This window comes from Tiliqua scincoides, chromosome 5, assembly GCF_035046505.1.
Source record: "Tiliqua scincoides isolate rTilSci1 chromosome 5, rTilSci1.hap2, whole genome shotgun sequence".
Taxonomy (NCBI): domain Eukaryota; kingdom Metazoa; phylum Chordata; class Lepidosauria; order Squamata; family Scincidae; genus Tiliqua; species Tiliqua scincoides.
In genome coordinates this window covers 83,022,682-83,035,403 of record NC_089825.1, presented here as the reverse complement: position 1 = coordinate 83,035,403, position 12,722 = coordinate 83,022,682, and the positions used below count along the sequence as shown (strand labels likewise).

The 12,722-nt window shown below is 46.8% G+C and overlaps 1 protein-coding gene across 3 annotated transcripts in view; it reads right to left on the bottom strand.

The window, feature by feature from the left end:
* Window positions 1–12,722, bottom strand: part of THRA (thyroid hormone receptor alpha) — a 124,001-nt gene that overhangs the window by 38,509 nt on the left and 72,770 nt on the right. For all 3 annotated transcript variants that reach the window (XM_066631184.1, XM_066631186.1, XM_066631185.1), the window contains exon 2: window positions 7,555–7,816. In XM_066631184.1, coding sequence (XP_066487281.1) covers window positions 7,555–7,607 — 53 coding nt within the window. In that variant the 5' untranslated portion in view covers window positions 7,608–7,816. The remainder of the gene's footprint in view (window positions 1–7,554; window positions 7,817–12,722) is intronic.

The window sequence follows — 12,722 nt, the reverse complement described above, 5'->3', positions numbered from 1 at the left end:
CCATCAGAGGGTATTCTGTGTTTTTTTTTTGGGGGGGGGGGCTCATGGGGCCCAGAAAACATGGCAGGGCTGATCAGCAGAAACCTCATATATGTTCCACCGCTCTTTTTGAAATATGTTCTTTCTGCCAGGTCTATTTTAATAACCAGTTGAGACTCCCGTATAGCAGTGCAAGCTGGTCTTGGTTTAGAGAGACCTGGGTCACACACTCAGCTTTGCCACAGATTCATAGAATGGTTTTGGACGAAGCCCTTATTTTCTCCACCATCTTTCCAAATGGCAATCGTGTGGGCGATGTGTTATTAACAATGAAAATGTTAACAATGCTCGATATTGAGCGTCAAGAGCTACTCTGTGCAGCTAACACCATTTGCTCCCCTCTCCATCTGCACATCCCAGTCAGCTTTGGGAAGCCGGCTTCTTTCCTTTATCATCTGCAGTGCCCACAGGCTCGCAGAGCATTCTCCCTTGCGAGATGCAATGCCTTTCCATCAGCTCTGCTAGCGGGCAGGTTTTGTGGCATTCCCTACTCAGAAAGAAGATGTACCTGTGACAGGAATTGTGTGGAGACATTACATCATTTTTTTTTTTTACTGCCCACTCCATGACACCCTTCGTAAGATTTATCTGGCTCCACTGCTGAACAAAATGCAGGGCTGGGAGGATTCATTTAAATTACAAACTCTTCTTTCCATAGAGGAAACTGACTCTCTTGACAAAGTTGCCAACTTTGTTTCTGGGATTCTGGCAGGACAGAATTCTGGGTCTTCCGCTATATTATGGTGAATGGGGGGAGGGGGTATTGGATGATTACGAGTGCTTTATTTTATTGTGTGTGTGTTCTGAATGTTTAATGTTTGGTTGTTGTTTCGTATTTCCATTATCTATGCCAATAAAGGTCTTATGTAATGTAATGTTAACAGTGAAAACTTCACTAAAGACAAATGGAAGTGCTCAAGAATGCAGCTGCAGATCTGTGAACCCAAGATTCAAGGGGCAGGTGTGTGGGGGGGGGGGGAGAGAATTTATTAATTTTAATAAGAACAACATTTGTATTTCATTCTGCCTTGAAAAAACACATACAAGTTTTTCTCCAATCCATGTAAACTTCACAACCCCCCCCCCCCCAAATGAGGTTAGCTAGACCAGGGGTGTCCAACATAAGGGCCGCAGGTCAGACACAGCCTCCAGAAGCTCTCTATCTGGCCCTTGGGCTCTCTCAGTACCACCACCAGCTGTTGAGCTGCGTTGAGGTGTCACTACTGAAATGGCAGCCCGCGGGATAATTGGGATCTCCCATATCTTGAAAATCTGATTAAGATTTGCATATTTTCTCTTCTGCTATTTGCAGCTAATGAGTTCCTAAGTGAGAAAAAATGCTTATTTCTGGTCATGACTTGCTTAATTATATCACTTCCTGCTTTATATCATCACTTCCAACCCTCAGCAGGCATCGTGAATGCTATGTGGCTCACTATATGAAATTAGTTTCACACCCAGAGCTAGACCAAGTGACAGGAGTTGGGCCTGCGTTACCCAATCATTTTTATAGCTGACGGGGGATTTGAATTTGGGACTTCCAAGTCTAAGCGTGGCATGCTAACTACTACACCGCATCAACTCTCAAGTTCTTAAGTGTCTGGTCCCCAGCCCTGCTTGGCTGCCCTGCCTGCCAGCGCCTCATGCCAGGAAAGTCTGGACAAACAGGAGGCACAGCCCAGCTGGCTGACAAGCGGGCAGTCTCGACGGCAAAAGGCACCTGCTGCATTGCGGGACCCAAGAGGGCCCAGTCCATGCCAATGTCAGAGAACGGGTCCATTATCCTGGTCACCATCCCCCACCTTGCCTCGCCCTTCCAGATGCCACAGACAGAGGAGTAAACAGGCCAGGCTTGCAATCTGGCACTCATGAGAACTAGCCCTTTCTAGGGCTGGCACTCTTGCAACAACCAGATTGGAAAGAGAAAAGATCACAGTTGTGGTACCTTTCAGTTGTCTGTTACAATACCAAGAACCTGTTGCATCCACAACACACACCCTACATTACATGGCCCTATATTGAAGGCTCTGTGCCTATGAATGCCCAAGTACTTCAGTACTTCAATTAAATTTGCATCTCTGAGAGCGACTACAGCACAAAGGCTAAGGGACTGAGCTGTGAATTGAGAAGTCCCAGATTTGAATCTTGCCTCTGCCATGGAATCTCAGCCTTAGGCAAGTCAATCTCTCAGCATCAGCACACCTCCCTCCCAACATCTGTAATATGTTGGGATGTGGTGATAATATTCCCCTGGGGGCTGGGGATAAGAATAGGCCCTCAGTTTGGCTGTACTTGTCATAAGAGGGACTAAACAGCCACCGGGTAGATGGGACTCATCAGCCTGGGAAAGCAGCTCATCTGAGAGAAGGAAAACTCTGATCCCAAACCTCCACTGCCTTGTGGCTACATCCAGTTATGGAAAAGGCTTCAGGAGTCAACCTCGAGGCAAAATCCGGAGCCGGAGTCCCTGAGGCAGTTCATGGCTGAACACAGTCACGTTCTGGCAACTCCTGCAACGCCGCTGGAACCAACCGTATTGGCTTCTGCCTTTCCATTGGCCCATTTCAGCAACGTGGAGAGGGGGGATTTGCTGCATGGGGAACAGTCTATCCTCCATATCTACCTTACCCAGGCTTCGCGCGCTGGAGAGGACACTCCATTCCAGAACACTATTCAGAGCGCGATACCATAGTCTCCCGAGACTGAAGGATGCCAACAAGGTGATAATAATGGTGATAATATTAACCTATCTTGGAGGGTTGTTGTTGCCATGATAAGGTGACATATGCTAAATTTACCTGAACTAAAGAGCAACAGAAGCACTTACTGTAGGTATTAGCTCATCATCTCTCTCTGCAGATTTTGCAAGATAACCAGTACGGTCCACAGTAAATGCAGAGATGGACCAGTTAATTTTGTGTGGTTATTTTGCATTTTGTTGTCCAATAACGTTGTCTTGTTTATATCTTTTCATTCTCACTACAACCCTGCAAGGTAGTCCTACACACATCAACATGCAAGCATCATGGGGATTCAACTCGAATAACTCATACACAAATGCAACACCGTCTTACAGCACCTTAGAAGAGCCAACAGAGAGTAGGCAACTGTAGCATGGAAGCATCCTGATGACATTTTAATCATACATACAAAGTTCCTTTCAATTCTGAGACCTTATCCTAACAACCCACAAGGCTGGTTAGGCAAAGAGAGAGTTGCCCAAGGCCATCAGGTATGCTTCATGACTACTGATAGCTAAACTGAACCTCCATGCACAGAGGCATTCTATCTCAAGATGGTAGGGAACACACAACAGAGAAAGGACATCACCCAGACACTGTGCTTGTGAGAACTTAGAGGTATTTGGCAGCTAGAATAACTCTGTGCTCTTATGACTGAGCAGAAATACAAAAGCATATTCTGCTGTGGCAAACCCACTGCTCTAACCCAGAGGTTCCCAAACGGTGGGTCTGGGACCCACTGGCCCAATTTTTGATGGGTAGCAGAACAGACAGGGCAGATTAAGCTATGCGCATCAAGGGTTAAACAAGCTGCTACTTGGAGGGGAGCTGCCCAATCATGATTATAACCACATCCCTTGGTATTTATCAGGCAGCAGCCTCTAGGACCTCTATAAAGATTGGGAACCACTGTTGTAGCCCCACATTTCCCAAGCATTCATCTTTTTCTCCCCTCTCAATTCAGGGAGTGCTCTACTCTTACACCTTGTATAAAGCGCACAACACTTGTTGGTGCTGCGGTTGTTCCATATCATTGCTGTTCGGGAGGAAATAAGCACAAGAACTTCTGACATGAAAGTGTAAAAAGGTTTTATACACAAGGGGAGGGCGTGAGAGACACTTACTGTTTCTCGTGGCAACCAAGAGCCCTGTGGATCAGACCACAGGCCCATCTTGCTCAGCATCTTGTTTCCCCACAGGGATCAACTGGATACTTCCAGGAAACAGGTAAGTGGGAACCAATGGCCATCTTGGCCATCCACTGCCATCACACCCCAGTGACTGGCCTTCAGAGGCACACTGCTCTGAACCTGGCAGTAGCTACAGCCATCATGACTAGTAGCCATTGACAGACCTAACCGTCAGTGAATTAGCCTAAGCCCCTTTTCAAAGCCGCCTAAGCTAGCAGCCATTGCCACATCTTGGGACAGCAAATTCCATAAATTAATTAGGTACTATGTGAAGCAACACCGCCTGGAATCTGCCAGCCATCAGTTTCATTGGCTGGCCTGGGTTCTACGTATATTATATGAGCAAGTGGGGGGGTCGGAGAAAAAACTGTGTAACCACTTTCTTCACATCACACATTATTTCTGTGTTTCACAAACTGTGGGTTGGGACCCACTAGGTGGGTCATGAGCCAATTTCAGGTGGGTTCCCATTCATTCCAGTGTGTATTTTATTTTTAATATACTAGATGCTACCACGACTGCATTTGGGGAAATGTTACAGATCTGTACTTTTAACAGGCTACTATGTGTATGCTCTTAACAAAGATAGTCAATGAGACTTACACGTGGGTAAGTGTGGATAGGATTGCAGCCTTTGGGATGTTTGAGGAATATTTTAAAAACGGATCAGCAACTGCTTGGGAGGGTTAGGAGGGCGGGTTCTTAATTTTAAATTCATTTTAAACTTAATGTGAATTTTTAATTTACTTACTTGATTTTGTCATATGGGGTGTTAAATTTCCCCCCCTGCTTGATGACATCACTTCCTGCCATGACATCACTTCCAGGTTAATGACATTACTTCCGGTGGGTCCCAACAGATTGTCATTCTAAAAAGTGAGGCTACTGGGACTCACTTTTTAGAATGACAATCTGTTGGGACCCACCGGAAGTGATGTCATTAACCTGGAAGTGATGTCATGGCAGGAAGTGATGTCATCAAGCAGGAAAATTTTTTTGAGAAATCAAATAATTTCAGGGCTATTAATTTCTGCACCAGTGATTGATTTGGTAAGGCTCTGAGTAGACCCATGGGAGCGTGAGGAGACCTCCAGCTGCCCTTCTGCCCACGTGGGATACAGTGGCAGCTGTTTTTCAGTTACTTTCTTCTACACTAAAAAGCCCAAATGTAGTTTTGCAGGACAGATGCTCTGAACTCCTGGTCATTTTAATTGTCTTTTTCTGTTTTTTTCCAGCTCCACAATGACCTTTTTTGAGATGGGGCAACTATGCTGTACGAAGTATTCCAAAAAAAGCCCATACCATAGATTAAAATCATATTACAATCCTGGCAGCTTTATTTTCAATCCCCTCTCCTAAAAACCTCTAGCCTAGCATTCAACCTTTTTCATAGCTGCCACATACTGAGCCAGTATTGACAGTGAGCTATTCACCATGAGCCTACAATCTTCTGGTTAGCTGCTGCCAGCTCAGAACCCTTCACTGCACATGTGAAGCACATCTTGCACATTGCCTCTCCAGCAACTGAATATGTTGGTCTTTCGTGAATTCACTAAAAATAAGCCAGGGCGCATCCAGCCTCCACTCTGATCAACTACAAAACTGACCCCAGCACACCACAAGTATATAAGACCTTGCCACACCATGCTCCACCCAGGTTACCACCATTCATAATCTGGATGGTGCAAGTAAGCAATCCAAACCAACACACTCCAGCAGTTGGCTACACCCCACTTCTTTATCTTGCAGGAGCAGCAGCAATCTTGGCTGTGGGCAGAAGGGAATGACGACTGGGACTAGGTGAGTATGTGTACTATGCAGCTGTGTGCTTGTTTTTTCTTGCTAAACAGCACACAGGGGGCCAATCTGGATCATGGGAAGGGACTTTAACCTTCCCCCTTCCCCTGGTATCAGACCTTAGGGCAGGGCCTATGAGAGGAATTTTAGCAGGGGGTACAAAGGGGAAGGGGAGCAATGGAGACAGGCAGAATGGGGTCAAAATACGGTGGGGGAGGGTGCTGACAGCCACAATACTCTTTGGAGCTCAGATCTACTAGACTTCTTGATACAGAGCCCAGATCTACCCATCCAAGTGGCATTGTCAGCTATATAAAGTAATATAGAAAACCAAACACACTCCTGAGTCTCTCTAAAATTTATGAAATATAGAAAATGGATTGCTAAAAATTAGCATCATTATATTTAGGCTCACACTAAATGGATCAAAATGAACTTCTGCAGCAGCTGTAGCCCCACAGCTGGGTCCCTGAGCTTCTATATACCCCTTCATAGTAATGGGATCCACAAGCAAAAGAGCTACTGCAGCAGGCCAGTTTCCTCCCAGATTTGACAGAGTGATAGAGGGTCATGGATGCTTTCCTGGGTCTGGTGTGTATGGCTTGCAACAGCAGTTAACACTGCATGCATGTGGTTGTGCACCAACATTATGCACTGGCAGCAATTTCAGCTGAGAGAGGAAAATGTCAGGTCCCAGGAACTTTCTGGGTCCCCTCCTTTGGATCAAGGGCCCCCTTTCTGACCCTGGGCCCAGGTACAAATTACCCCCTTTACCCCCCTCTCCTAGGCCCTGCCTTAGGGTATGCCCCATAACTATTATTTGACCAGAGAGAAAAGCTCAGGATCAGCCCATCTATGAGACCCTCTAAGGCCACTGCCTACGGTGGCAGATGAGGGTGCCACTCGACTCTGCTTACCTCCCTGCCTCCACTGTTCCTGCTCCCTAGACTGGAAAAGTGGGGAATGGAGCATAAGAGGAAGTGTTAAGAGTAGAGAGAACTGGGCTAGAGTGACTCTGACATCCTAGCCCACCAATCTCCTCTCCTGTTCTGTCCCTGTCTTCATTTTTGAATCCAGGGTGCAGGAGGAAAAACAGCGATAGAAGTGGGCAGATAGCAGTGGACTGCTCACCAATCTGATGCCTGAGGCTACAATCTCAGTTGGCCTCAAGGGTGGGCCAGCCCTGTCCATGGCTGTCCAGGACTCGTCTGCACTGAAACACATGACTGTCTACTATCATTAAGAGGAAATTTCTCTTCTCTTTCAGTTCTCTGCATCCTTTTCAAACCAAGGGAAAGAGGAGTGGCAGAAGCAGAGTCTGGCACACAGAAAGGAAAGCATGGAGGCATATCGTGGGGCAAGGAGCAGAGCATGAAAGGGTGGCAGCATTTTATGCACTTTATCAAATGCTGGGAGGTCTTAGGCCAGCCCTGAAGTTCCCCCCTGGTGCCAAGGAAACTGGGATCTTCAAAATGCTGAATTGTACATCCAATACAAAGTTCCAAGTTTGCACAGTGTGAATAAAGAAATTAGGAATACAGATCTTATTAATAACCTAAAATGAGGCTGGCCTTTCGAGCTACCCACATTCCATCACACTGCTATCGACAGGTGTGCCCCCTTAGGAGGGATAAGGACACCACTAATGTCACTTCCAGAGCTGAACCCAGAGCTAGATGCACCTTCTGAAACAAAACAGTAATAAAGAACCCAGTTGGGGTGCAACCAAGACACACATCAGGATCTGCATCAGGTGCACTAGGATACTACCCTCCGGGCAGACTTACCGGGTGTCCTCTGGCTCTGACAGGCACTCCACCGTGCTGGGCTTCTGTTCCATTCACCGCAATTCCATCCAGAACCAATAAGGAGAGACCGAGGTGGGCTCCGCCCCCAGAGGCGACACTCCGTGGTCGCCACGACAGATGTGGGTTTGGGATTTGGGAGGCAGGGGAGGTTGTTAACCAGAGTTAGAAGGCGAGTCCCATTGCACCTTCTTCAGTGCTGACAAATAGCAAACATTCTGGGGTAAAAAGCGGGGACAAGACCCTGCAAAAGAGAAAAAACAAGAGAAACCATTTGTTAATTTATGCCTATCTTATTTGTTTTTTTACAAGATTTCTATCCTGCTTTCTCTCCCCGCTGGGCACCCAAAGCAGCTTCCAAAAAACAAACATTTATAAAAAACAAACGTATAAAAAATATACATATATAACATATACAAAAAATAGACATGCATAACTGTTAAAAATATAAGAATAAGGGTGCAATCCTAACCCCCTTATGTCAGTGCTTTCCAGCACTGGCATCACGGTGCCAAGGGGACATGTGCTGCATCCTGCAGTTGGGTGTCACTCACAGAGGCCTCCTCAAAGTAAGGGAATGTTTGCTCCCTTACCTCAGAGCTGCATTGCCCTTATGTCAGTACTGGAAAGCACTGACATAAGGGGTTAGGATTGTGCCCTAAAAGACATAAAAGACTCATAAAAGCGAACGTAAAAAGAAGTCTGTAGGTCCCGCCAGAAAGAGCAGTTCGCAAAGTAAGGGGGAGGGAATTCCATGAAGCCGTTGCCACTACAGAGAAGGTCCTACCCCTTGACCCTACCCCCTCACCTCCATCGGTGGTGGCACCCATAGAAGGGCCCTCTCTGATGACCAGAGAGTACTGGGCAGATTATATTGAAGAAGGCAAATCTTTATGCCCACTCTTCCCATCTAAGCCATTTCATAATATGGGATAGCAATCAAGCCTGCATTTCACGGATCCTCACCACAATCCTGCTTTAATGTGCCAGTCTTCAAGTCAGAAGTTGTGCAAAGTCATGCTCCTCTGCCCAAGTCACACATCCCAGGCACATGAAGCTGCCTCAACCCAAATCAGGTCCTTCAGGGGTCTCCAAACTTTTCGGCCAGAGAGCTGTATCAAATATCTGGCATGGTATGGAGGGCCGGAAAAAAAATTTAAATATAAAATTCAAATAAATAAGAAGTGGAACTTAGATGAGTGAATAAATGAATTAATGGGTTCATTCGTTCAACCTCTCTGGCCCTCAGAACACCCTCCACACACAATCAGAGCACAGTTCTGGTCATGTTGAGTGGGCCAGAGGCTTTCAGGGAACAAGAGGTTGGCTGCGGGCCAGAAAGAGGCTTGCTGCGGGCTGCATCTGGCCCCCGGGCCGGGGTTTGGAGACCCCTGCTAGTTCAATATTATTGGGCTTTGACTGGAAACAGCTCTCCAGGATTTCTGGTAGGGGCCTTTCCCACCCCTGTCTAACAGATTGACCCTGGGACCTTCCACTTGCAAAGCAAACTCCCCAACACCGAGCAACCATGGAGGATAAATTACGCACCTGCAGTACATTTCAAAATACGCCTAGCAATTTATTCTGCACCACAAACACAGGATAATTTGGCAAAGACTGGGGTGTGGTAAAGAGAGGGAGAATAAGATCTAGGCACTGATAAATTGCAGGGCCAAGAGCAGCAGCCACAGAAGAGAAATAGGCAAATGTACAGAGCAACAAAGCTTTTCAGACAGGACCACTGAGCAGGTGCAGACTGCCTTCTGCTCACCAATGTCTAACTGCAATCAGCTCCAACATATAAAAATAAGCATGAGTTATCACCTGCACAGCATACCCCTTTTGCATCAACTGAAGCGACATTTGGCATCGGCTAACATATTTTCCCTTTACTTGATCCTTTCCGAAACCTGATCCTTTCTGAAGAATGAAAGCTGAGAATCTCAGCATCCAGCCCTGGGTACCACATTCCTTGATTGCTATCCCTGATACGAGCTAGTGTAGTGTAGTCAAAGTAACAAGGAAGTCCCTGGTTTATATTTTGCCTCTGCTATGAACTCACCAGACGGCCTTTAGCAAACCACACTCTCTGCATCTCCCCCGTCCGCCACACACTGCAAAGTGGGGATAATCATAATGACCTACTTTATTGGGATCACCGAGATTATGATGTACATGAAAGTCTCACCTCTTAACACTGCAATCCAAAGCACACTTTCTTGGGAGCAAGTTCCACTGAACACAATGGAACTTACTTCTATGTAGACTTGCACAGGATTGTGATGTAAAGCACAATATAAATGCCCTATTTTTACGCACAATGAAATGAAATTTGGGAAGGCATAAGAACATAAGAACAGCCCCACTGGATCAGGCCATAGGCCCATCTAGTCCAGCTTCCTGTATCTCACAGCGGCCCACCAAATGCCCCAGGGAGCACACCAGATAACAAGAGACCTCATCCTGGTGCCCTCCCTTGCATCTGGCATTCTGACATAACCCATTTCTAAAATCAGGAGGTTGCAGCACTGGGGGAAATTAGGGAATGTCTCCCTCTCCTGTAGAATGTAGTTTGACTTACTAGCTTGAGCCCAGAGCAGCTTCCGCTTCCTTTCAGCAATACACCTGCTCTCTGTTTGCGACACAGACTGTGTGGTTTGCGGCAGGCTTCCACACCCTACTATTTAGGCTAGACATTCAACAGCTAGATGGTTTCTCGGCTTCCTTCCAACTCTCTTGGAATTATAAGGGGAAAAAAATCATACTGCTCTTCTTCCTGTTTTATTGAGGCTGAGAAGCTAGGATTTACCAAGAATGCCTTACTGAGACTGCAAAAGAGCTGAGATCTGAACGCAGAACTCGCAGCCCACAAGTCTCAGCCCAGAGAACAAGCCATTTTGGAATGCTCATGCAACCCAGCTAGCCAAATCAGACCAAGTCTCCATATCGTCCAGCGTTTTCTCAAACAAACAACTGTCTGAACAATCCTGGGGAACTCATGAGCACAGGAGGCCACCCCACCCTGCTATCTCTCTCTAACATCTGGCATTCAGAGGTATACTGTCTTGGAAAAATGGAAGATTGATTTCATTAAGAAGCCAATAGCCGCTGACCGATCGGCCCTCTGCAAACATCTCTACAAACATTCTAATTCTCCATAAATGCCATGCAAAAGACACCTCAAGTAGTGGTCATCGCGACAATGAACCCTACAAGTGCATCACGCAGTGCGTTGCATGCTCACATGCTACAGGGAAATGGAACTCTCTGTGGAGAGGGATGGCTCTTTCACACCCACCAGCAGCAAAATCACCTCTGGCACCAGGCTGTGCTACAGATCCCACTCTGCATTCATGAACTGACAGTCTGAAAAAGATACTCACACTGAAGACTCGAAGGAACTGGGTTGAGAGGAGGGATGGGGAGGGGAGAGGAAGGAAAGCTGCCAGACTGGTTTTAAGTGGCCCCAACCAGTCCTATCTCATCTTTTTTTTCTTTTCTTTTTGTAAAGAAAAGCTCTGCTTCAATGTTAGACGGCAACCACTCTTATTTGGCATATATTTAAATAAACACTTGCTAACCTGTGTTGGCCCACAAGTCTCTCCTTCACCATTTTGAAGAAGCATTAAGCCAAAGAGTGGGAGATTTGGGCTCAAACCAGAGCTGCCCTCACTCAGGCCTAGCCAGGGCTGGGGATTGAAGCCAACAGTCCTGGCTCAATCTTCTGCTTCTCCTTCAATCCTGCTTACAGTGCCAGCAGTGTCTCAACTGAAGAAGCACACTAAGTGCAAGAGTGCCTCTGAGCATGTGCAGATCAATTCCAGACTTCTACACATACTCTCCCCCCCACAGTCCCTTTCCCTCAAAATTATGGGGTATGGGTTTCCAAGTCACAGACATTGGTCAAGCCTCATTTTAAAAATCACCACATTGATTTTTCCCCCTGGTGAAGCACAACATTTGTAATTAAAATGGGTTGGGGATAACACGGAGGCATTATAGAAAGAGAAACATGAGTGGGAAGAGGAGTCAGACTGATGACCAAAAGCAAAGAAGAAAAAGGATCTTTGCAAGGACTTTGACAGGGTGTAAAAACAGAGGAAGTCTGCCTTGGTTTCCCCAACATGCTTCTATGCGATTTCCCATTGCTGGGCATCTCTTCCTCTCCACTCCAATGCAGGGATTAAATACAGGCTAGCAAACTATTATACGAGGCTTGGGCCCCTCCTTCTTCCCTCTTATGCAGCTCACTCTTTTGCTCTCTCCTCTGTCTGCCGACAACCCCCACCCCGCAGCCAGCATGCAGAAGTGCTCTGTAAAGAAACCTGCAGCTCTCTGGAATGCTGCCCAAACGTGTAACATCATCATCATCAAAGGAAATGTGAAAACATCGAGGTCCTGCTGGACTCCCCAGAGGGTAAAAGAATGGGGGTGGGGGAGGAAGAGAAGAAAGGCGGAGAGGCCCAGCTGAGTCCTCAAGTGACCTCCCTGTGGGGATTAGACCCTCTTGGAATGGACTGGAACAGCATGACTGGGAACTGCAGTTACACAAGGACATGGGGCAGAATTCTCTTGGATGAGGAGGGGGGCACAACAGGGAGACCTGCTAAGTTTGAGAACAGGGGGCAGAGGGCAGTTGGCCAGAGGGTAGCCGGCCTTACTCCAGCATGAAGTTAATCACTGGAGGGGAGGGGGACACAAGATGCGCTGGGGAATAGCGCTTTGATGACTGGCGCAACAAAATCCTGGGGTGCAAGAGAATTCCTGCATAACTGTTATAAGAACATAAGAACAGCCCCACTGGATCAGGCCATAGGCCCATCTAGTCCAGCTTCCTGTATCTCACAGCGGCCCACCAAATGCCCCAGGGAGCACACCAGATAACAAGAGACCTCATCCTGGTGCCCTCCCTTGCATCTGGCATTCTGACATAGCCCATTTCTAAAATCAGGAGGCTGCCCATACACATCATGGCTTGTACCCCGTAATGGATTTTTCCTCCAGAAACTTGTCCAATCCCCTTTTAAAGGTGTCCAGGCTAGACGCCATCACCACATCCTGTGGCAAGGAGTTCCACAGACCAACGCTGAGTAAAGAAATATTTTCATTTGTCTGTTCTAACTCTCCCAACACTCAATTTTAGTGGATGT